This window comes from Pieris brassicae, chromosome 5 (assembly GCF_905147105.1).
Source record: "Pieris brassicae chromosome 5, ilPieBrab1.1, whole genome shotgun sequence".
Classification (NCBI taxonomy): domain Eukaryota; kingdom Metazoa; phylum Arthropoda; class Insecta; order Lepidoptera; family Pieridae; genus Pieris; species Pieris brassicae.
Window position 1 is genome coordinate 8,734,607 of NC_059669.1, and position 27,206 is coordinate 8,761,812.

A 27,206-nucleotide genomic window follows, 5' to 3' on the forward strand; every position below is an offset into this window, starting at 1 on the left:
AAATGGACTAATTAACAAATAATAACAATAAAATTTCTCTTTCATGGTCTTCATTGATGTAATCCATGTGGTACTTATTATTTACCGGTGTCATTGGTGCTTAAACAGCTGTTACACCATTTCATCTTTTGGTTTCTTTCTGTGTGACATTTCTTGATATTAGTCAAGACGCTTTACAGTTTATCCATTACAATATATAAATACTCCATTAATTCAACAAGGATAAAATTTAATAATTGTACCTAGGGAACACACTTGTAATACTTGTGACTCAATATCCTTTGTAGTAGAAGAAGTAAATTCGCACCGCGCTAGTCCACTCGACGATCGACTTATTATACGAAATCGACGTACTACGTACGGGTGGAAGACAGGTAGCCACTAATGTTAATTTAACAAAAGTAACTATGACATTATTAACTCGTAAGATACGTATATAGTATAGTGTTAACTACTAACTCACTACTTAGAAGAATTATATGCGCGTTATAGTTGAAATATAATATGTTTTTATTAACATATATACATTAAAATGACGCTAAAAGCCTGAATGATAATTAAGATAGACAACCATTATGCATGATTTTAATTCTATATTAACTTTTCGACTGTCGTTTGTAGTTTACCTTTATAGTTATCAAAATACACCCATCTTATTATTATTTATTTCGCAAAAAAGTACGCACAAATTACATGTTTTTACCTATATACTTGCATTAAAATCTTAAGAGACCTATACATATTCATTCATTCATTCATTACAATTGCATATAATATGAATTGTCCCTGCCACATGAAAACGTAGCCTCAAAGTTAGGAAATGGAAGTTTCAGAATTCTGGCAAACAGTCTGAATGTATCACTAGCGCGGTCACGACGTTGCTATACTCACTATTGCCGAGAACTTGTTATCTCTTATCAATATGATACATCATTACCTTACAAGCACCGTGATAAACGTTTATTCGCGATAAACCGATTTTTATTACTCATACAAATTAACGTTTAATAATGTTCATTTATTAAAAATTTGTTAAAAATAGCGTTTTGTGATTTAGCAAGATGAGGTGTTTTTTGATTGTTTTCTTTGTGTACACAGTTAGTTGTGAACTTTGTTCTCGTGACGAAAGATTAAACATAACCGAGGGTGTGAAGTTTGAAAATGAATCTATTTTATTCGAGGATGTTGAGTACGTGAAGGGAAATTGGTTCGAATTAGAAGATGGTACATTTGGTTGTCCCTGTATTGGGCGTATTTGTTTGTGGAAATGTTGTGGGTCCGGACAGGCTTATGTCAATAGATCCTGTACGGATGTGGATATGCCAGAAGTGAATCCTTTTAATCCGCCTGTTTATAAAGGGCCGGAGGCAACAAGTATCAACGCATCGGCCCAATTCTTTTATAAGTACACGCTGTCTTGTGAAAAATACCTAGTTGGTGCTAGAGCTGATGAATTTATTTATTTACAGAAGGTAATAGTTATTATTACTATATTAATATGAATTGTTATATTTATATGGATATGGATGTGGTACGTTGTTGATGGTTATACCGTTATCTGTTATTTTTCATGGTCATGATAGTTTTTCGTAAAAACTACTGAAGCTACGTAATTCTTTGCAAACGAGGTCGTGGTATAGTTAGTAATAGTAAACATATAACATTATTCAGTTAATAGATACGAATAATATATTTTTCTTATTCATATACACCTTATCTAATCATAATATACAAAACATAGTCGGGTTTGTTTGAACGCGTATAAATCAAGAACGGCTGGAGCGATTTTTGATATGTTGTATTTGTCTCCGTCCTAATTAGTAGAATAACTATAATTTGAAAATTCACAAAAACACATAATACATAATATTTATGTGTTTCGTATTTGTCAAACATTTTATGTTCTTCTCGTGGATACGCTATTCCTCTTTTAAATTAATAATGTGTTTATTCACTATAATGACGTATTTTAAATTTATTATGTAGAATAATGTCAATGATTAAAATTGGTTGACATATACTGGTTTTCAAAAATTTATGGTTTAATTTCTTAATAAATCAACCAACTTAATATTTATCTTGTATTCATTGTATTACTTGCATAAAACCATAAATTAAGTTCAGCTAATCACGCGACATTCAGCGTTAGGCGTTACGGAGTTTGCCAAGTTAATATAAATCAACGAAAGTATACATTATCCTTGGCAAAACGATTTCCATTGAAATACCTGTTAAGACAGGTAGACAAATTATTCGCAAAGACGATAGTTTCAGGTTGTTTAAAGGATATTTTAAACTGTTTGGATACTCTAAATATAATTACGTTAATGTGTAGCTTAGAATAAGTATGACTTTCATATGTATCTCGTATAAGGCTTAGAGAAAACTTTGACTCTCATATGTCAAAAATATATAAAATTTGCCCTACAGGAGTCACACTGAGCGCTAAGTCTCGACTCTGAATTTTACCATCATTAACACCAACATATACATCTTAACATAAAGAAATACTCCTCTTCTCTAGGCAGGTGCTCCCAGATAACAGCTTCTTTCTTTTAACAAAACATAGCGAAGGGCTTGTCGAATTGTCAATCTCCAATGTATTACTGATTGACTTGATTCTTTCTCTCTACGCAGAGATTTGTCTTTTTACAAAGAGCTTTGGCCCTCTACAAAGTATACTATGGACAGTTTTCCGAAGAGTTGTTGTCGTATTAACTCCAGATTACATCGGCATCGCCTTGGCATGGCTGGAAGTCTTCCACTTCACTAGACTTACTCGGTGAACTAGCGAAATGTAGAATCAATCCCCATGGAGACCATCCCTGGGAGATACGACCTTTAATTGTTTAAAAAGAGAGCATACTACTCCCTCAAAGGCCGGCGCCGCGCTCACTAAAATGGGTGTCCATGGACTGCGAAGACTGCCCTTTATGGGCGTCCCGCACGCTCGTTTGCCTATAACTTAAAAAGAAGAATATTAAACTTAGCAATATAATTTACAATGTGAACCAATCTCAAGTATTGTTCCGAATTTTAGTGTAGTGATATTATTACGTACTACACGGATACTTTACCATGAATACTTTTAGATTAAATCCTTATTTAAAAGTAAAACTTCAAGCATTTCTTGGTACTTTAGTGCTTTATAAAATTTTATTATTTTAATATATATATATTTCAGCTCTTGAATGTATAAAACAAAAATTATTATTTTATGTTTGAACGTAACCTCAGCTTACTTATTTGTAATAGGAAAAATCATAAGGATTTATTAAGATTTATGAGGGCAATTGGTTACCATTTGTATTTTGATTTTACGTTATGAGGCAAATTAGCGCGTAAAAATTGCATCAATTTAGTTTCGAGATAACTCTTAATCCGAATAAACAAACTATTTACTAATACACCGGGAGATAGTGACACAAAATAGTGGGTAATTTGTACCAGTATAGCGATTCTTCAGGGGTCTTATTATGCAATGAAAAAAATAAAAATAATGGTCGTAGCGCTGGTAACGGCGGCCCATTCGCGTGGGCGTTAGTCGAACTCATCGGATTAATAACGAGTGTTAAACGATTTGTTCCATAAAAATTCTAGTCAGGCAAAAAATAATTTTCTGTTTCTCGGCGGTATGGCGGCCATTTGAAACCGTCCGAAAAGTATTCCTTCAGATTATAGGACAAATTACCAGCAAATAGATATATTTAATGTGACCAAAGAATGTCTCAAAAAATATTTAAAATACTCTGGTATCTTCTATTAATAATGGCTTTGTTATTCTTCCTTTATATTAAATATTTATTATAATGATCATTGAAACTTAGAACTTATAATTTAGTATGAATTTGTACTTTGTTATATTTTTTGTAAAAATAGGTAAAACTGTGCTTTTATGTGTATGTTTGAATGTGTATTCCGTTTTGGCTTTTGTTTATAATGTAATTGTTTGAATATTGTTTAATGAGTAACTGTAAGAATACTTAATAAAATACAATAAAAGTATGGCATGATGATTTTCGGAAATGCCCGTTCGACCATGATTAACTGTGCAATAATTAGCCTGGTACAAATGGTTGATTTTTTTCTGGTGATAATGGCGGGCTACTCCTAAGTCATACCGGAGAAGTATGGAAGTATGACACTGCCGCCTATTACTTTTTTATGGATTATCGGAAAATACAAGAACTTTTGTGGAACAAATCGTTTGACACTGGTAATTAACTCGACGAGTTCCACTAACGCCCACGCGGTTGTACAACCGATACCAGAGCTATGACCATCATTTTTCTTTTTTTCATTGCGTAATAAGTCCCCTGAGGAGCCGCCATAGTGGTACAAATGACCCACTTTTTTATCTCCCGGTCTATTAAAACTTAACTAAAAATACTAGAAGATTATGTTATTATTATAAATATTGGAGCTGTATGGGAGTGCCCCAGTGGCGTTTGACGCTGTGATTTGAATAGCCTGGGAAATTATTAATAAGTTCTACAAAGGTAGAAGCTACTCACCTTTGCGTTAAAGAAATTATCTAATAGATATTTTTCGAATTTTGAAGAGCGTCGAGACATAGAATAAATTCGTTTATTCTAGTGTTTATATTATTGTATTTAATAACCTTTTAGTCCATATTACCATTAACGATTCCTACTTCTCGTTGATAAGTTCAAAAGGGTGCGAATAAAACAAACTGTTTCTACAAAGGGTCAACTTATTTACACTTAAACGAGTCAAATGTTTAAGTTTCCATTATTCTGCAAATATTTAGATGACGTAAATAAATATTTAAGAAACACATTGTTTTTGCAATGTTATTTTCGCACGACGGAACGTGTTTTAATTTAAAATTTTGGTCTGGTTATGCTAACAAATGCTCCGAATAGTATTTAAAACTGTTTATTATTACAGCCGTCATTATATTAACACATGATTAGTGTTACCATGTGTGGGAAACAATTATGAAAACAATATTTTGGGTAATGTTAACATTTTACACACGTAAATCGCTTCACAATTTTAAATCAATGTAATCGTAATAATAAAGGAATTGTATTGAAATAATTAATGTTTATACTTTCGTTTAGAAATACCAAGGGGAAAATCTCTTGGAAGCGATACTCAAGCATCCATACAAAAAAAAACACGTCGAATTATTAAACTCCTCTTTGGTCTATTATTGAAGTCATTTTTTTACATATAGCAAAGTAGCGATACGTTTTTGTTTACAAAAACTTAATAAGAACTCCACGAGTGCATAAGAAACTAACAAAAGCACGAATGCATCTTTAAGAATAAATGTAGTAGTAATAATTTGAACTGTTGAAAATTTTCGTGTTGACGAATACCAACATTTACTAAAGTATCGTAAAATTCATACTAAGGCCTCAACCGGTCCCTTTATTAAGGGTCCCGAAGCTCTTCAATGGGACTTAATATCTATTTGAAAATTTATTTAACGGTGAGTCTCTACCTTTGTTGAACTTCTTAATAATTTCGCAGGCTAATCAAATCGAACAGTCAGACACAATTGGGGCATAGCCCCGTAAATGTAAAACAATCTTCTAGTATTTTTAGTTAAGTTTTAGTAAATAGTACGCATTCGATTGTTGATATTATAAATATTTCTCATATAATGCGTTTATGAAAAATTAAATCATATAAGATATGTGGTTCAACCCTATATCATACGACTGCATTTTACGATCATACATATTCATTCGTTTATTATACGAATGCATGAATTATAAGTGAATGAAACTTGTACAAATGGCGCCATTTAATTAAGCAAATTGACAATCATTCTAAACAAACAGGTTAAGTTCAAGTTGTCAAGATCAATATCATTTTAAAACATAATTGAATTAATAACTCATACAATGTTTTAATGACACCGTACCTTATGTCGTTATATATATTATATGTCATATAACCCGGAGACCGTTAATTTTCTGGTTATTATTTTGCCTTAAAATATCCTTTAAACAGATGTAGATCTGGCCCATACTCTTCTCACGGGTCTTCAAATCATAAAGTCCTATTCACATATACATATATTGTGCTACACATTTCGTTTGTTAGTTTCTGTTCCAAGATTTGATATATTTGGGAGCATTATTAAAAATACGAGAAAATACCAACTGGTCGGATAGCCATCAAAATACCATTCTTGCATTTTAGTTTCATAATAAAATAAAACTAAATTAAACAAGCGTTTTAAAAAAAAGCTTTTGACGCGAAGACTAGACATTTTTTTGTTTTAGGTAGCGCAGGAAATCATTGGCGAAAACTAAATTAAGGCGTACACGTACGTGGTTCGTAAATTTATGTAGACACGTTTGGTACTTATATACGAAATAAAATAGGAAGTATTGATCATTATTTTTCCTTTATGTTCCTATTGTTATTGACTTCCTTTTTTAACATTCTACGTTTTTGGTTATCGAAATGTTTATACGTAAATCTATATGGTGGTTCCAACACTGGTTTCTCAATAGGTAAGGTTATAAAAAATCTAATATTATTCAAGTAAAACCATTTTTGTTTAAAATAATCACTTAAATTGAGGCCTTTTAAGAATGCGCCTAGTTTACGGAGCATGGACCATGTAACTTAGCCAAGTTTGATTATTTTCTTCTAACACAGAACTGATGCAACTTATTCATTCCCATGTTCTACGATCATTCGACAAATTTATTTGACTGCCACAAAAATGTTAACAGTACCTGTGTATTGCTTTTATTATTTATTTTTAAAAATGAATTTCTACTTTTATCGAATCTTTCACTAATTTCATGAAAAATGTGTTACATTACTTACTTATTCATTCTCATAGATTACAGGATATATTATATTATTACAATAGTTCTAATAATAGAAATATATATAGTTTTTTAATATGTTTCTAGATATTGGTTTTCTAAAGCTACCTGTAGAGCAATGAAAACGATATGAAAAAACAACATTTAAGATTATGTATTGTTCTACTTATTGCATCGAAATTAACATAACAAACTTAGTTAAATAAGCAAAATCTATTATCACCAATTATAATAATATATACATTTTGATAAAAATCTTTTAGTAAGCGAAGCTCACTTCGCTGAAAGTTTATTTTCGAAGCTAGTTTTTATCAATAATAAACAATGATTTGGGGCATGATCTAGAAAAGATTGAATGTCCGGTCTTTTTTCTAAAATAGCTTAATGATTTAAAAAGTATAAACTATGTTATTCAGTGATATTGTAACATTCTAATAGTAAACTAATTTTTTGAGATTAATATTAGTACAGATTAAATAGATACACAACGATTATCTATGGAATATGATTTTTGACAAGCCAACAAGACTCTTACCACAAACAATACATGACATAGATACAAATCGAAAATAATAAAATAATTTATTGTGACCATTTTTTTTTCAGAACGGGACTCTGTACGAGATAGCAGATGGCAGGCCTCAGTGGCATCCACCAGCAAGATACTGTGTTGAAATGTGGCAGGACGCTGCTCATATAGAGCCGATACTGGTGGCTGGTGTGTGCTACCCTGACGACCCCCAACAGGATGTTGACAGTCCTGCGCTTTTTATCGCTTATAGTATAGGTAAGAATCAACGATTTAAAAAAACTGATATTTCGCAAAAAGGCTAAAATTGCTAGGTGAGTTACATTGCGAACTCGCGAAACCTTCTGACAAGTGGAGTTCATACAAGCAATATACTATTAATTGTGCGCACTGGCATGATTTTTTAAATTTCTGTGCATTGTAAAATACACTTCAACACAAATGTATGACGTAGCGTCGTCATAAATATAATATTTCACATTATTCTTTAATGGTTTAATGTATTAAACACTCGCTCGGAAGAAAAACATCGTGAGGAAACCACCATGCCATAGACCCAAACGGCGTTGACACAGAAAGCTAACTAATTATCACGAAACAGCAACAAAAATCTGAGGCTCAGGCCTGAGATGCTGTAGCGCCACAGGGTTTGTATATTTAATATAGTTTAATCAAACTAATATGTTTACGCTTATTTTTTGTCTATATTTTAAAACCAAACACGTAAACTCTGGATTTCTAACATAGCGCTAAGTCACGATTCACTATTACGTAAAACGACAACTAAAGTGTTGTAACAGTCTCAATAAGGTTAAGTGCTGACAAATATTAGATTTCGTTAACAAACCTATCTACGTGAGCCATAAAATTTACGAGCCATTAACGGCGCCATGGGGTGTCATTACAACTGTTATAAATCCTTGATAGGCTTGAAATCTACTTTTCTACAAGCGCCCGTAATCAGTAACTCAGTAATTAAATTTATAATATTACCCAATATACATGTTATACATAATAGACGATCGTATTCTCTGGATTCATTGAAGATATTTATGGATATAAATTATTTGAAGAAGTCTATTAAGTATGAAGTTTTGCAATTATTTAACCAATTACGGTATAAAATTCGTAATATTAGCGCGTTTAACCAGTTTAAAAGGGCATTAAAGATACATATCAGAATTAGCCTAGTAGACGGAAGTTGGGACGGCTGATGGCGACGTGTACCTCGTTCGTATATATATATATATATATATATATATATGAAAAACTTAATGTATATGTATGTACATATTTCATGTAAATATTTTTATTTTTGTAATGATAAATAAATTCCTTTAAACATTATTTGTACCAAGTTATAGAGGCTTTATTGATGAGAAAATCTTTACCTAAGTACACTTCGATGTTAACTAAGCAACGGATTTAACGCTGTAAACAGTGATTTAAAAATAACGGATTTCTGTCACCCGCCGTTAACTATTAAATGCTCGCGTGGTACTTGGCCATTTTGATATAGCTTACACTAACTGTCATTTCTAACACAAAAATAATATAATAATTAAATTCCAGCAGTATGAATGCGTGCAGCTGAAGTCAAAATGACTCTAAAGAACTCTTTCGTTTCATTCTCTCAAATTGTGTTTACACTGTGATGAAATAGTACATGAGTACTTTAGTAAAAACGGTACAATTGCACTGTATTATTAGCCAGTATCAGAGATAACCATTAACACTTAATAAACAACTTTGTTGTAATTTATACGAATTACAGATGCAGATAAAAATTATCAGTAAACTGACTCCGTATTGTTTATTCAATGGCTATTAGCCACCGTCTTGTGTAATTCTTTTTAATTTCCGAAGGTCTAATGATATCAATACCGTTCCTGTTGGCAACATTCCTGGTATACGCGTTCATCCCGGAGTTACGCAATCTACATGGCCTATGTCTAATGGCGTACTGCGGTGGACTAATAATTGCCTATTCCTTCCTGTCTTACTTGAAACTGCACTTTGGGAAGATTGGCGTTGATATGACCGGATGTTATATTATAGGTGAGTAACAAAAGCAGTGTAGGTCTAGTGACTTCTTCGCTATTCTTGAGGTTAATGGTTCGCTCCCGGCTGTGCCCAATCGCACGTACGGAGTAGGAAAACACGGTGACACCATCACGTATGACAAATCCAAAAACTGATGATATGTCAGACAGTAGGCTAATCACCTACTTGGCTATAAAAAAAATTATCAAAAGAAACCGACGCAATCTGAGACCGAAACCCATAAGGAGATTGTGTGATTATTATTATTAACAAATACTTCATAGATTTTGTATTTTGTTACGGAATGGAAGGTAAGTGAAGGCGTCTTGTGCCGCTAACGCTAAAATAAAAAATGTTATGATTATGTTATTAATGTTATTATTAGGCATACGAATAATACACATAGGTACAAGTAAAATACTTCACTAAAAACATGCATGTGAATCAGTTATAAGTATGCAACAACATTTACAGTTAAATTACAAAAATAGCAAACAGAATAACTTAAAGTATACATTTAATTAATTTATTAAAACTAACATGGAATAAATGAATAGCATATATAAAACTAAAATTTTACATAAAAAATAAAGTTTGGTGCCTGTGATAAAGTGGTCTTAATTATGCATAAGCTTATTTATTGCGATGTTGAAAAAAAACAACAGCTTAATCAGTAACAAACTGGCCGCACTACCAGTTGAACTAGAACATAAATCGATCAAAGGTTTATCCAAATCTATTTATCAGGGTCCTAGTAAAAGCAGTGTTGAGCTTCAGCGCTATACCCTAATCCCTGAGATTGTAAGTGGGTTTTTTTTCTGTGTACGCATTTAACAATCGCTAGTCCAGCAAAGGAAAACATCGTGAGAAAACCGCTATGCCTTACATCCAAAAAGACGACCGCGTGTGTCAGGCACAGACGGATAGTCAAGTAGTTAAAGTCTCGAAGCAGATACAGAAATCAGAGGCCCTAGTCTAATCTGAATCCTGGCAAAACATATTTAACGATGACCTGTAGTCTGTAACCCACCAATGAGAGTAAATACACGTTTGTGGCTATTTTCTATAACACGAGATTTTGTCTGTGCTTGTTTTTGTTGGGTCTGTGACTTGCGACGATGTTATTTTTCATCGTTGTGTTGATTGCGAGTAAGATAAACCAATTGCTGTGGTTCGATTCGAGCGGTCACAGATGCGTAAACAGTTATTAATATATTTATAAAATAATTTAAGTCTATTATTGTTCACTATTTAAGTAACGTAAACCATATTTCAATTTTATAACAATAATGAATATTTTCACTTATTAAAGAAAAATACACTCGTTAAAATATGCCTATTACGGCACACCCAAGCTATTATTAAATATCAGGACTAATGACTCAAACAAAATTAATATTATGTTACCTTTTAACAAGGCGTGTCAAGTTTTTTTCGTAATTAGGTTAATTATGGCTTTGTACATCCATTAAAATAGGCTATTTGATTAAGATTTTTAGCAGGATCGCTGCGCTGTTGACAATAAGGCGTATCAATGTCGCATTATAGCGTGGAAATGCTGTCGGCAATTTATTAACTAAACAATAAGTAAAGTACATAAAAGCATACGTGTTGTGTATTTGAACTATCGTAGAGACTTTCATAAATTCAATTAAAAAGTTTTGTTACGGCAGTTTTTAAATTACAATTTACCTGTAACAGGCTGCTATATTTCTTCATTAACTTATTTGCAAGAATAAAGCAAAGTAAGCATAATTGCAGGATTGCAATTACCGAGTTAAAGTTCAAGCCATTTTTAACTGGTAAATTAGTTTATGGAGGTCCTTCAGCAAAATTTCTACATTATGTATATTTTTCATAATATATAGACACCATTTGAAACTAGTCCGATACACACACTACTGATCTCAGGTTTTTTTCGAATTTCAATAAGAATTAGTAAAAAAGTAAATTTCTTATAAAAAACGCAATATAAATGATAACTCTGCAGGGGTTGAGCTGAATCACCTCCCATAGATCAATTTTTTGCAGCTGATGACCCCATCTAAGTCCTAGTTGTGTTTGATCTACGACTTTTTAGTCACCCTGTATATAAATTCCAAGTAAACGAATAAAAGAATAGCTTTTTTAAATATATTTAGTATCTTTAAAAACTATATTTGGTGTTTCGACACAAAGAGGTCCTAAAGATATACAAACAACGACATGTAAACAATGTGTTGCTGCAAAAATACTGTCAACTACAAACTATGTAATTAACCTAAGTATTTTGCCCGTGACATGCTAATGTAGGGATAGCGTGTATCTTACCATTGACAATGAGTACCTACTGATTTTATTTACCTACAGAGTATTTCCTATATTATTCATTTACATAGTAAGAATAGTAATTAAAAATGTATCAATAGAAAATTAAATTGAAAAAGTTTGGGCCCTGTGACAGTGTACCTTTGCTGCCAGGATTTCCCCGCTGTATTAGGATGCTTATTCGTTGAACAAAGAAAGAAGCTGTTGAGTCACCGGTAATATATACCAGGCACAAATGTTTTTTTTAAGTGAAACTGCTTTATCGGCGTTAGATAAAAAAATCCCGTCATGTTTTTCGGTTACGCGCTATCTTTTTTTTTGTCCTAACCACGGTAACAACAAATTCGAAGAGATTCGAAGCCATTAATAACAAAAATATATAATAACGATAACAATGATAGTAATAATTCTACTTATTACAATTAATGAAATTCTGTAATAATCTTAGTAAAAATAAGGTAAAATGAAATAATTGTATTATTTATATTGTTACGAGCTAGGGGATCGGATAGAAAATGCCGTGGATTTATTCAAGGGTTTATTTCTTGATAAATCAATGAGGAATTTATGGGCACAAAATTAATTGCAGAGATTCACTAATAACACACAAAAACACAGTCACTAATTACTTCACTTATGCACACTTCACACAGTACTTTATCACTTATATTCACTTTATTCGCACTTTATCGCTTCGGTGTTTCGCTCTTGTTATCGCATTCAAAACTAAGTGACTAGTCGCGTTTCGGCTCGCTTATATATCCCTGGGAATAATTCTAAACAATATTCGAGAACTTTCTAGGCGGGCTTGCTACTGAGTAGCGATTGCACAATTCTAGAACGTTCGCACTCTTTGTCTCTTTCGCACGTTGCTCCGTCCTTGTCGTACGGCGTTCTAGAGTGCTCGTCTAGTTTCGAGAAAGTTCTGATCTTCTCTCTCTCTCTCTCGTGTCATTTCGTCCTTGTCTCACACCTAGAAAGTTCGGTCTAGAATATTCCTTCACCAAAGGGGTATAACTAGGCCTGAAAACGCCTGAAAACGGGTCTCCTGAAAACTGCACTACTCGACTACACATGTTCTGAAACCGACTGAAAAAAGGTTTCAGCTTCCTGAAAACTAGGGTAACATTATGAAAATTACAATTTTCTAATATGTGATTGACCCTCTCCTGAAACGGTCAGAAATCATATTACAGCTTGCTGAAAAGTTCTCTAACTAGTGGAAAAATCTAGAAACATTGCAGTCGACCCGTCTTCGTAACACTACCCCTTCCTTAGACATGCTCGTCCCGAGCATCATTACATCCTTTATAGGGAGCCAATCGATTTATGTGAACGACTTTCGGTTTGCTCCTTAAACCACCCACTTTCTTTATGCGATAGGTAACGTCATTTATCTTCGTGACTATCGTGTATGGACCATCCCAGTCAGCTTGAAGCTTTGGTGATTTGCCTTTTCGTTTTGTTGGGTTATGGAGCCATACTTGCGAGCCTTCTTTAAATTCTATGTGATTCGTCTTTCTGTCATACCTAATCTTCGTAGTCTCACTTATTTTACTTTGTGATGCTCGTACGTGTTCATGGATTTCGTCCAGTTTATTACGCAGATCCGCAGCATATTCTGTAACACTCTCCGGTGTGTCAGGTGGTCGCCCAGTTACAATATCCGCTGGTAATCTAAGTTGTCTCCCAAACATGGCTAAAGCAGGAGTAACATTTGTGGTTTCATGAACCGCAGACCGGTATGACATTAGAAATAATGGAATATACTTGTCCCAGTCTTTTTGATGGTTGTCCACCAGTTTTGCCAAGTGCCTTTCCAAAGTTTGATTGAAGCGTTCCACCATTCCATCTGACTGTGGGTGATATGGAGTAGTCCGCGTCTTATGAATTCCCATTAATCGGCACAATTCTTGAAATAGTAGAGACTCAAAATTTCTTCCCTGATCACTGTGCATTTCCAAAGGTACTCCAAATCTAGAGAATACGTCATTTACAAGTATCTCAGCTACTGTAACTGCCTCTTGATTGGGAATAGGGAATACTTCGGGCCACTTCGTAAAATAATCCATAACAACCATGATGTACTTATTTCCTTTTTCTGTTAACGGAAATGGTCCAGCTATGTCAACTGCTATCCTCTCCCATGGAGCTCCGACATTGTATTTCTTCATACTCGCTCTAGTTCTCGACTGTGGGCCTTTAACAGCTGCACAAGCTTTACATTTCCGAATCCAGTCTTCTACATCTTCGCGGCAATGTATCCAATAAAATCTCTCTTTAATTTTCAAAAGAGTCCTTTTTACACCTAAGTGTCCGCCTGATGAGCCGTCATGAAACATTTCCAATATGTTGCGAATCTTGGCTCTTGGCACAACTAACTGTAGATGAGATGCATCCCCACGAGCGTTTTCCCATTTACGACATAACACCCCATTATGGAGAACTAAGCTATCCCATTGAGCCCAGTAACTCTTGGTCGTGGTGCTAGTAGATGCAACATCATTCCATCGCGGCTTTATAGCTGAAGATTTCATCCAGTCCAGAATTGGTTTAATGTCAGAGTCTTGTTGTTGCTCTTCCTGAATTAATTTACCACACCAATCTGGACTAATGGTATCCGTTCTGAGTATCCTCACATTGGCAACCTCTCTACCTTCGTGTCTTGTACAATGTTTACAGTCTTCCTCACATGGCCTACGAGACAATGCATCTGCGTTCCCGTGCGCTCTACCCTTGCGATGTTCAGTAGCAAAGTCATACTCTTGCAATTGTTCGATCCATCGAGCCACTTGTCCTTCTGGGTTCTTGAAAGGAGGTAGCCATTTTAATGCAGCATGATCTGTTCTAAGACGGAACTTGCGACCTAGTAAGTATTTACTGAAATGCTGCAGCGTCTTCACAACAGCCAGTAGTTCCCTCCGAGTGACACAGTAGTTTCGTTCTGGTTTCGATAACGACTTGCTGAAGTAGGCTATTACTTCCTCGTGCTCACCTTTTACCTGTGATAGTACACCTCCGATGCCAATTCCACTGGCATCTGTATCTACCACATATTCGCCATCATGGTCCGGGTAGCCTAGTATCGGAGTCTCACATAGTCGGTTCTTGAGCTCATTAAATGCAACTTCACACTCTCCATCCCATGTGAATTTTCTCTTCTCTTCGGTGAGTCTGTGAAGAGGTTTTGCAATATCCGCGAAATTTTTCACGAATCTTCGGTAGTAAGAACATAAGCCTAAGAAAGCACGGACTTCAGTTTTATCTTTAGGTACTGGCCATTCCTTCACCGCAACTATCTTCTCGGGATCTGTTCGAACTCCGTCCTGCGATATAATGTGACCCAAGTAGCTCACTTCTCTTTTAAAAAATAAACATTTCTTTGGACTTAATTTCAGGTTGGCTTTATGGAGTCTGGTGAGCACCCGTTGCAGATTCCGTATATGATCTTCAAAATTTCTCCCAATGATGACTACATCATCCAAGTACACTAAGCAGGCTTGTCCTATCAGTCCTGACAGTACTTTCTCCATTAGTCTTTCAAAGGTAGCAGGCGCATTGCAAAGCCCAAACGGCATAACTTTAAACTGCCATAGTCCTTTTCCAGTTGAGAACGCTGTCTTCTCTTTATGACTTGGGTCTATCTCCACCTGCCAGTACCCACTTTTCAAGTCTAAAGTTGTAAACCATTTTGCCCCACTTAAGGTATCCAAGGTGTCATCTATTCTAGGTAAGGGATAACTGTCCTTCTTTGTGATATCGTTAAGACGACGGTAGTCGACGCAGAACCTTAAACTGTTATCCTTTTTCTTGACTAAAACTACTGGAGAGCACCAAGGGCTGGAAGATGATTCAATGACATTATGATTTGACATTTCCGCAATCATCTTGTCTATATTCTTTTCATATGCGACAGGTACTCGTCGCGGTCGCAAACGTATCGGTGCTTCGGTTCCAGTCTCAATTCGATGTTTAACTACACCTGTCCTGCCTAGATCTCCATCGTGTGTAGCAAACATGTCTGAAAATGACTTCAATAGTTCCTTTGCTTTCAACATTTCTTCTTTTGACAAGGTTACCTTACAGTCCTTTAATACTTCTTGAACTATATCTCGTTGTTTACTGACTGTACTATTTTCAGTGATGGATCTATAGACGTCATACCCACCCTTCAATGTATTACCTTTTAGAGAAACTACCTCATCTCTACACTTGAACGTGCCGTTCTTCAAGTCAATCTTACAGTTGTAATGCTTCATGAAGTCTAAACCGATAATACAGTCATCCACGATGTCAGCAATAACCACCTTATGTCTGTATGATCTTCCCCCAATCTTGAAGGTAGCGATACCTTCCCCTCGAACGGTTATGTGCTGACCAGTAGCTGTAAGGAGCTCTACATTTCCACCAGAAAGGCTTTTGTAAAATGACTTCAGAAGTTGGTATATAATTACTGTCCGGGAAGCTCCAGTATCAAGGGTTAACTCACACCTACATCCGTTTACTTCTCCGTCGATAACAATGGTATTCCCATCCTGAGTTTGAGTGATCATAACTTTTGGGGCCTTCCTTACAGAACCGGCCAGCACCCGCCCCGTGGTCCTGGCTTCTACTCGTTTCCCTGCCGCTGTTCAGCGGCAGTCACACCCGCTGCTTCCGGATCCCCACGTCTAGTCTTTATTTCGCCTCTGAGATCTTTTTTAGGGCATGAAAACCTCATATGCCCTATTTCCCCACAGAGGTAACAGGTGGGTCCACGTTGGGTACTTGGTTTTTCCGTGACAGCCCTAATGCGGTTAGGTCGATGATCCTTGCAAAATGCTTCCACCTCCAACGCATGGGCAAGAGCATCCTTAAGTTCCTTATGGTGACCGAGGTTCACAGCCATTCGAATTTCACGGTCTCGAATACCGTCGACAAAAGCTTGAACCAGCATCTTGTCTGCAACATCTGGTGAGGATGCGTAGGCCTTCCTTACCAGCTTCTCTATTTCAAGTCCCCATTTTCGCAAACTTTCATTTGTCTGCTGTATTCTATCTTTCAATTGAGCCCTGTAAACGTGCTCTAAATGTGCGTCTACATACCGTGATTCCAGGGTATCTAGCAGTTGCTTCAACGTCACCTTACCTTTCTTGGTATCTAATATGGAGAGGGCTTCGTCTCGCAATCCCAGAATAAGGGCGGTAACTGCTTGATCGTCAGTCCACCCGTTTGACTGTGCTACAGTCTCAAATTGAAGCTTGTACGCGCCCCAAGAAGATGTACCATCAAAGGGAGGCACTTTCACATTTCCAGGTGGTGCTACAGTCGTGACAACACCAGAGGTCTTCAGGCATTGGATTTCATTTTCTAATCCAAGGATACGTTTATCCTGCTTGGATTCCAAATTCTCGATCTTTTCATCTACCTGTATTTTCAGGTCACAAAGTTTTTCTCCTATACGGCGAGCCTGCTCCTCTTGACGTCGTGCCTGCTCCTCTATCATGCGACGTGTCTGAGCCTGTTCTTCCATCATTTGGCGTGTATGTTCGTCTTGACGGCGTGCCTGTTCTTCTTGACGGCGTGCCTGTTCTTCCATCATTTGTTTTGCCTGTTCTTCCTGACGGCGTGCCTGTTCTTCCTGACGGCGTGCCTGTTCTTCCATCATTTGTCGTGTCTGTTCTTCTTGACGGCGTGCCTGTGCTTCCATCATTTGCTGCAGAGCAAGGAGGATGTTGCCATCGTTACTTTCACCCATCCCGCGGTTCGCATCGAAACTTTGTCGCCGGGCGGCGTCGCGTGCTGATTGCGCCCTTGTCTGCACTCCCTCCGCAGCTGAAGACTCTGCCACAGACTCCTCTTGATTCTCCCTTGGAGTAATTGGCATGTTTCTATCCCACTTCTGACACCAAAATGTTACGAGCTAGGGGATCGGATAGAAAATGCCGTGGATTTATTCAAGGGTTTATTTCTTGATAAATCAATGAGGAATTTATGGGCACAAAATTAATTGCAGAGATTCACTAATAACACACAAAAACACAGTCACTAATTACTTCACTTATGCACACTTCACACAGTACTTTATCACTTATATTCACTTTATTCGCACTTTATCGCTTCGGTGTTTCGCTCTTGTTATCGCATTCAAAACTAAGTGACTAGTCGCGTTTCGGCTCGCTTATATATCCCTGGGAATAATTCTAAACAATATTCGAGAACTTTCTAGGCGGGCTTGCTACTGAGTAGCGATTGCACAATTCTAGAACGTTCGCACTCTTTGTCTCTTTCGCACGTTGCTCCGTCCTTGTCGTACGGCGTTCTAGAGTGCTCGTCTAGTTTCGAGAAAGTTCTGATCTTCTCTCTCTCTCTCTCGTGTCATTTCGTCCTTGTCTCACACCTAGAAAGTTCGGTCTAGAATATTCCTTCACCAAAGGGGTATAACTAGGCCTGAAAACGCCTGAAAACGGGTCTCCTGAAAACTGCACTACTCGACTACACATGTTCTGAAACCGACTGAAAAAAGGTTTCAGCTTCCTGAAAACTAGGGTAACATTATGAAAATTACAATTTTCTAATATGTGATTGACCCTCTCCTGAAACGGTCAGAAATCATATTACAGCTTGCTGAAAAGTTCTCTAACTAGTGGAAAAATCTAGAAACATTGCAGTCGACCCGTCTTCGTAACAATATTCATGTCTATGATAGTAAAAGCCTTTTGTTAAACTTTATCTAATTTAACTTTATTTAACAAATTTCTGTGAAGTTGGATATAGGAGATAATTTTTCGAAAAATAAGGTCATAAAAAAGTTTCACTCTTTACGTGTGTACACTAGTACACGCACTCATTTTTATATGTATGATAAGGGTGCAAACGAGACTCCGGGACGCCTAAAAATGGACACCCATTTTAATTGTGTAAATAGGTAATTGTTTTGATCTAAGTTGTTATTATATGTTTATCTGAGTCAGACATGTCAAACTTTAAGACCTGTTGCTGTCCTCACGACTTACCATAAGAATAAGTGTTTTGCCCACATAAAAAGACCAGCTCGTGCTCTTATCTAAATCATTAAATCTGAAACAATCAAACTATAGACACAAATATTATATTTATAGTTTATCTAAAGAAAATCAAAGAATACGATGACAGACAAAATCGTCTACAGCGCGAATCAAAGCCAAATGTTTAAAAGAAAACATTTCCAGAGGCTATTTTTTGAATTGTTTCAGTTTTCACAGATGAATAAAGTTTTTATGATGATAAATCTTAAAACTAATTCGGGTTTGTTCGAACATTTACAACTCGAGAACGACGACAGTTTTTAACGGTATTAAGTGGTTGCATTTTTAGCGTTTAATAACTAACATTGGAAAATACGAAAAAAATCTAAAACACAATGTTTATAGGTTTCGTTACTGTCAAATATTTAATGTTTTCCCGTCGATATGGTAAAATCTCCCCTTAATTAAAGAACGTATTTAAAGAATGATTTCGGATCGTCCAGATATATTATATCCACAATACTCAGATTTTAAAAATGTATAATAATGTCAGTAATGAGGAAGGATTTACATATATTAATAATATAAATAAATATTAATATATATTTTTTTTAATTTTCAGCGTTCATCGTGTACTACACATTTCAAACGAGTTTTTTCTGGCTTAACATCATGTGTATCGATATTTGGAGAACTTTTAGGTAAGATTTAAATTTTTTTAAACATCTAATGAATACGGAATAAAAGACAATAAATTAGTTTTATTATCTGTGACGGAATAACTAAGGATGGAAAGGTATGCATCGCAAGCGAGCTGCGATCTGCGAGCTGCGATTATTAAAGTAGTATAAGTATTAAAGTACAAAATTACACTACAAATACGCTTTTCCAACCTTATATATCCATTATTTTACTGCTGATGTCGGATTGTATAATAAATTATACAAAACCAAAAAATGTACTCATAAATATTTAACATTTTTATAGTGTAATTCAAAACTGATAAATAGTTTCATCAACAATTGTAGCTACGTAGTAACTGTACCAAGTATCGATCGCTATAACTACAAATGAAAAAAATACAGTTTTTTTGTAAATAAAATGAAAAATGTATTCCAGAAACGTGGCACCAACTTCTGTCGCATTTCAACCAGACCAGTAGGTAGTTTCGAAGGTCCTTTCTTTCGACCATTGTTGTTTTACAGCCATTTCCTATATTCTATTTACGAATACAACTCAGATCTCATCATAATGTAAGTAAAAATTAAATATCTTAAATACTGTCAGCAATAAAACTCAAAGGATTTCGAAACAAAATGCAAATAGAACACCCGAGAATACAATCGGTTGAAATCCACAATCAAAAACCTTTTCTAACATCAATTAAAAAACAAACAGCGTTATCAAAACATACATTATATTTATTTTCATCAAAATATTCGATCTTTCACACGCAATTGTTTTTTTAAAGAATGCTTTTCATTTAAAAAATAAAGCAATACCATATTTCATCTCAAATATAAGGCATAATTTACCTCCAAACGATGTCTAAATATGATCTTAAGATAATTTTATGATTGGAATAACAAGACCTATGACACCCTGAACTGATGTTCTTCAAGAAAAGAGCGTACCAATTCTTAAAAGGCCGGCAACGCACTCGCCAAGCATTGAGTGCCATAGGCACTTAGCATCAGGTTACATCATCATCCATTTCTATAAATAAAATGATACTACACCAAAAAATAAATTACTTTTTTAGTTAATCAGGATTTAACGAGTATGCTTTATTACGAACGGTTATTCGTAAATAGAATATAGGAACGACCTCTCTGTAGCATGTTCTGTCGTTAGCTATTAGAGTTACTACTATACTCATTATATATAGTTTCAAAATAGCATATTGATCGGTAGCTGTTCCACTAAGTAGTTTATTTTTAAACCTATTACGTTTTCAAATTGAAGGTAAACAAAGTTGTTCTGAATTCTTATTTCGGTATTTGGCATGTACAAAATGGCACGATTATGTTATGGCATGATTATTCTAATCGTGAACTGTTTTCCTATGCTTATTCCTAAGGATCGGTGGACTTTCGTCCTCACAAACGTCTAACAGGTAAATTGGGTTTATGCAATTAAACTAAAAATGAAATATCTACGTAGTGTACTACTAGCTGACCACGTGAACTTCGTTTCCCCTTAATATTTTTTATTATTTGCCCCATATAGTACGAGATCCGGCTGTTATTTGCTAAAAACGAAATTTTTATGTAAATTTTTAATTAGGAGAATCTTAAAAGCGTCGCTCAGTCGGCAAACGCTATCCTAATCTGACAAAATATCATGTTACGCGTTAACTCTTTTTCGCTTCGCTTCTTTCTTTGAATATTTATTATCTTTAACAGCCAGTTATTTGCGCCCAGTTTTAATTAGGCACCTACATACATTTATAGAAAATAGCTTCAACTTGATATATAATTGATGTTAAATTGACTTGATGTTAAGTGAATTGTACGTTATAAACGTATTATCGAAATCATACCCTTTTTACACTTGGCTGCGGAGAGCCGTGAGAGGTAACCGTGATTTTTTAAAATCTTTATAAAATTTAACGTGATGGAGACGATATTTTATTCAAAAACAAGAGAACGAAATCTTTTCCCAAAAATCAATTAATAATAGTAGCGGCCAAATTTTGATAGACGACTTGGTAGATTCTCATATTTATATACGTAAAGATTTTATTTTTAACAAATAACAGATGAACGCACTAATCGTGCAGCCGGATCCTAGACTAATAGAGACTGTTTGCGTTTCCGGAATAAAAACCTAAGTACTAAGTAAAACTAATTTTTATCCTCAGAGTTAATAAAAAAAAAAATACTCGCACTCCAGTCCAGTTTCGTACCATATTTTGCGATTTATATTTATTTATATCGATAAAAAAGGCGCTAGAGCCAAGGGCTAAGGGCTACTTAAAAGTATTCTTAAAATACACTACTAAAACAGTGTCAAATAAAGAAAATAAAATTAAAGTAAATATGTTAAGTTTAAAGTCATTTGTTGGCACTGCCTTTTGGTAGTGGCCAGTCAAGTTTAGGACATCAGAAATAATTGGAAACCCTGGCTAAAAAATATATATTTTAATAAGTAATAAAATATTTCACCTATATGTCCTCTTCTCATCAAAAAAAAACTTTTAACAGCCATGGCTACAGAGGTACCTCGAACAAACGTCGGGAGAAGAAGCGTTTTGCCTTATATGGGTTGTATGCGTGGGGGGTACCAGCAATCCTCACAGGGATAACTATTGCTATGCAGTACAGTGAGAACTTGCCTGCAGGTGTGATTACACCTGGATTTGGAACGCAGAGGTGCTGGTTTGCTGGTAAGTGACCTTATATTTATAATATTTAGCTTAAATAATACTCGTATACGTCAGAGTAGAATGTCAAATGCCAGAAGTGTAGACTATTCTTTACGTCCATATTTTTACCCCATTAGTTTGACATTATTTAACACCTTTATTAATATACTAGCAATCGCGGTTTCACTCGCGTAGATATCGATCTTGTGCACTGGAAAGTCTATTAAGTCGGAACACAGATATAATATATTTGCTATCTACAAGATATTTAAGTTTCATTTTACTCAGTTTTCTTAGTTTTTAATTACTTCCTTCAAATTGTTAGATACACATTTACATTTATAATCAAATCAATATACCGATTTTAGTTTACTACGAATATGAATCTTATACATTTTTTAATTTGTGACATAATTTTCGTAGAATGTCCAACATTTGTAAATGTAAAAAAACACTCATCTTTTTAATTTCAAGTAAAATGAATTTTTAAGAGAAAATTATTCATTTCAAGTAGAATGAAACAAATAAATGAATGATTTTTTTAATCGGTCCAGGAGTTTTTTGCTTGATTATTATAAATTGTTAAAAATAAAAACAAAACTTGAAAATGCAAAACTTTCTTCTATAATATTAGAGAAAATATTTATTTGTAGAACTTCCCTATATACAACATTTGGCATACTTTTGTTTTGTGACAGCAAAATATATAGATATTCTGGAATTCCGCCCCGGGATAGGCCAACATACAATTTCCCGTGGTTAAAACATGCTTTTTGTAGATATTTATACGTTCTATAATACTGTACAGCATTTTTTGTACTATCAACAGCGAACGCGATGACAGATTTTTTATGTATAATTTTTTCACTATTTAAAAAAAAAAAGTAATATAACCCATTTTACTCATTGAAGATGCAGCTTTCTAATGGTAAAAGAAATCGGTCCATTAGTTTTTGTGTCAAACATTACAACATTACAACAAAACCACAAAAATTTCCTCTTTATAATATTAGTATAGATATCCAGCTGACGTGGATTGACCAAATAAAGAAAACAGCAGGTGTTACATGACACAGTGCAGACAGGAATGTCGGGATTTGGAGGGGGCCTTTACCAAAAAAGGCACAGATACTTAAAAATAATGAGATATAAATATAAATGAAAAAAGTATCTAAATTAAAGGGCTATTATTATTAATACATATTATAAAAGTCTCTTGCAAATTATATACCCAGTTATAGCCACTAATTTTCAGATTGGATGAGCGAATTGGTGTACTTTTTCATCCCCGTGTTTTTGCTGGTAATTTGCAATGCTGTGCTCTTCACAATCACGGCATATCGAATTCGTTCGATTCGTCAGGAAACTGCTATATTGAAAGGTGCCGAATCATCGCGAAGTGACAAATTGAAGAAAGATAAACAAAGGTAAATTAATTTTATTTATCTCTAGCGCTTTAGTCTGTGTGAGAACTTGGAAATGCAATCTCGAGTCAAGACCGTTAATTTGAGATCTCGTGGGATTGAGAATTGCAATCTCGCGCGATATTGGTATTTTCGAGATCTCGGAATTCTAGATATAGAGTGAGTTTGTAATAACTTCTTAAGAAAAAGTAAGTAAGCTAAGAGTATCGAGAGTGCTGTTTGATAAGGAACATCTTATGTCAGTCGCTATATACCCAGCGTTTCTATATAGAAACGTATACGAAATATATATTCGACGCTCAGAGAACGCTTGCCCAACGAAGAAATTAACTTTTTTGATACAACAGCCACTTAATCTCGTTAGTCCTATGAGATCTCGTCATGTTTCGCTTCGGGATTCATCTCGAAAATTGGTACGAGATCTCGCGGGATCGGGAACTCGCGAGATCGGGATTATATACTCTAGGGAGAGCCTATACGATTGTCAATGCTGGTGTCGGCGTCAGAATCTTTGTAACGGTGATTTTTTCTTTCTATGTACACAATGCTCGTACTGTTATAAAAAAACAACGCAGTTAGACACATTTCCCAATGGAACTCCATACAAAATATAATAAAGTGCTTTTGTATTTCAGATATGGACTTTATTTAAAACTGTTTGTGGTGATGGGCGTGAATTGGTCCGTGGAAGTGATAAGCTTCGCTGTGGGCGGTTCCAACTGGTATTGGGTACTGATAGATTTATCTAACATCGCGCTTGGCATCTACATATTCTTCATATTCGTGTGGAAGAACAAAGTTCGCAACCTTGTTACTAAGAAGTGAGTATATTGATGTGAAAATGTAAATAATACATATGCTTAATTAAATTGTCTTTGGTTCAACGTATTTTTCCGCCTAATATACCAAAATCCTCATCATCATCATCGTACACAATTGTAATTAGCGCAGCGTTTATTTGTTTATCAACGCTGGCCAACGCTCTGCACACTGTTACATTGGTACATGAAAAATAGAATACAAAAATGTAATTATAAAGGCCTAAAGCATAGTTGATGTCAAAGTGTGTTTTGTAACTCAACAGCGAGAGAAAAGCGCACAGTCACATGGATAGTAATAGGAAAATATTAAAAATATTTCTGTATCGTATACTTAATGTGTAATGTCTCTTAATTAAACTTAAATTGCATTAGTACAATTATTTGTGCCATCCCCTAACGGAACACGCGACGTTATTTTTACATCTATGCTGATTTTTTAAGCTCTTAAAGATATATTGTACTTTGATTTTACAAAAAAAATGTCAATCAGGTGGCAGAGGCTTCGAGGAGTTCGTATGCCGGAGACCAGCACTGGTCGGTGGATGTCCAGCTCGGCACAAACAGAGGACACTAGAATCTCCCACGACGAAACTGGTATACGACTTAAGGAACTCCGATGATTTGTAAGTTAACCACTGACTCTCGAACATATAGTCGTATTAGTCATTATAATAATTACTTATTTAGTCATTTGAAATCTAAAATATTAATCTTATAGGCCCTTAGAGTAATTAGGTTATACATATACTATGTTTACTACTAACGGTTATTATTCACGTGTTTATGTATTTTTTTTTATTCCATTCTTAGCGATATTTTTTGTGAAAAGTATTATTGATATCAACCATTCTAAGAAAGTCTTCTTCTTTATTATTCGAATCGTAAGTAATTTGTATAATATATAATTTGTCTTCAGATGAATAAACACGCACAATAATTTAGACCTCTTTTCTCATTCACTCTATTTAATTCCAGCTTCTACAGTAATGCATCAACATTCGAATTAGTATAGCCATCACTCTACATTTAAGATTCTACACAATTACTTATAAAAACTAAATTAGTCTAATTATATTATTTTAAATAAAGTACTTGTTCGTTTCTCTCTATCGAATTGTGACTGAGATGAAAACAGACAGTAGTGCACTTTAGTTAAAACAGAACTATTCGACCGATTTATTTTATATGACCTCAGTGAAATACTAGTCGTTTTGTTTTTCGCAGTTTACATAATGAACAAAATAGCATTTATAGCTCTAAGCATAAATATAATGACGTTCATTTTGATATAAGAAAGATAAAAATCATTTATTCTTATATTTTTTATTAATTTACATAAAGGAAAATATATGTATATATTGTTAGTAAATTGTCAAAATGACAAGTACAAGACACGTCAGATGCGCGGTAAAACAATATATCACAACGCCAAAATATGACAGTCTCTCTGACGCACAAACCGTGCAGGCCAAAAAAAGGGGGAAAAAAAGAAGACAGTCAGCGCATAATGAGACTTCATTCCTGTACATCACAATTACCACCCTTATCTATCTTTTAGACTTTACATAATCTGTTAAGATATATTTAGATTAATGCTTATTATGTAGTTGCGTAATAGATGTGCATTTATTTGTTTAATTATGCGCTTAAGTACGAATGGTTGGCATTTGATGTAGGTATGTAATATTTGTTTCATTGTACCCACCTATATATTAAAATAAGTATCGTTAATACTATAGAAAAATATAGAAAAAATAAAATCACTATATGTCTTATCACTCGCTCGTCTTCAACTAGACTGATTGTTATTACGTAGATTATTGTTTCGCTTTTAAAGCTCAAAAGATTAATCTCTTGTTATGCTGTGCCTGAGACGAGAGTTATTTTATGCCAAGCGGGACAACCGATGTAAAAGTTTACTGTGAACATTAAGTTGTGATATATACCAAACAACTAATACTCTAGGACACAATGTCTGTTAAAATAAATCAATGAGCGGCATAACAACGAAATAGATAAATGAGATTAGAAGGGATATATAGGCATAGTAAAGACGCTGCAAATATTAGGTCCTTACATATGAAATTGGCGTTTTGTATGGGAGGAACAAAAAGTCGAATATTTTTAAATATAATATATTTAATTTTTCAAAGTATGAACCATTGTTTTTTATGCACTTTTGCCATCTCATTGGTAGTTCATTATTCCCTTTACTAAAAAAACCAGTCGGACGGGAATCAATAAAATCTGTGAATGCGATTTGGACTGCCCCATCAGAGTTAAATTTTTTCCCTTGCAAGAAGTTGTCCAAATTTAGAAAAAAATGGTAATCTGTTGGAGCAAGTTCCGGAGAGTACGGAGGATGTCTTAGACATTCCAATTGAATCTTTTCTAATTTGGTAGCCGTCTGTTGTGCAGTGTGTGGTCTAGCGTTGTCGTGAATTAGCAGTGGCGTGGAGCGATTGACCAGCCTAGGTTGTTTAGCCGCTAGCTTTTCCATCATGGTTTGCAATTGCTGACATCTATTATCATCAGCCGTAATAGTCTGGCCAGATTTGATAAAACTGCAATGAACAATACCGGCACTAGTCCACCAAACACTTACAAGTAACTTTTTTGGGGTTAATTTTCGTTTGGGGCAGTATTTGGCTGGCTGGCCAGGATCCAACCATTGCACTGAGCGCTTCCGATTATCGTAAAGAATCCATTTTTCATCACAGGTAATGATTCGGTTTAAAATACCTTCATTATTGTGCCGGTTCAGTAATGTAACGCAGCAGTCGACGCGCGTTTGCCGGTTTGCTTCAGTCAATTCGTGAGGTACCCACCTTTCAAGCTTTTTAATCTTCCCAATTTGCTTTAAGTGAATTAAAACAGTTTTATCACTAACACCGCAGCCTGCAGCTAA

General features: G+C 34.9%; 1 protein-coding gene across 1 annotated transcript; it reads left to right on the forward strand.

Annotated features, from left to right (window-relative positions):
* The first annotated feature begins 857 nt into the window (after window positions 1-857).
* On the forward strand, window positions 858-26,432 carry LOC123710496 (G-protein coupled receptor Mth2-like). The gene is made up of 9 exons (XM_045662475.1): window positions 858-1,472; window positions 7,428-7,608; window positions 9,217-9,408; window positions 19,309-19,387; window positions 21,893-22,074; window positions 23,309-23,480; window positions 24,113-24,298; window positions 24,789-24,921; window positions 25,274-26,432. The coding sequence occupies exons 1-8, from the start codon at window positions 1,062-1,064 to the stop codon at window positions 24,916-24,918; spliced, it is 1,533 nt and encodes a 510-aa protein (XP_045518431.1). The 5' UTR covers window positions 858-1,061; the 3' UTR covers window positions 24,919-24,921; window positions 25,274-26,432.
* The last annotated feature ends 774 nt before the right edge of the window (window positions 26,433-27,206 follow it).

Bases quoted from the DNA above. Each gene is read 5' to 3' on its own strand.
- LOC123710496 (XM_045662475.1), top strand. From the start codon at position 1,062: ATGAGGTGTTTTTTGATTGTTTTCTTTGTGTACACAGTTAGTTGTGAA. The intron at 1,473-7,427 runs GTAATAGTTATT...TTTTTTTTTCAG, and splicing joins AATTTATTTATTTACAGAAG to AACGGGACTCTGTACGAGAT. The intron at 7,609-9,216 runs GTAAGAATCAAC...TAATTTCCGAAG, and splicing joins TTTTATCGCTTATAGTATAG to GTCTAATGATATCAATACCG.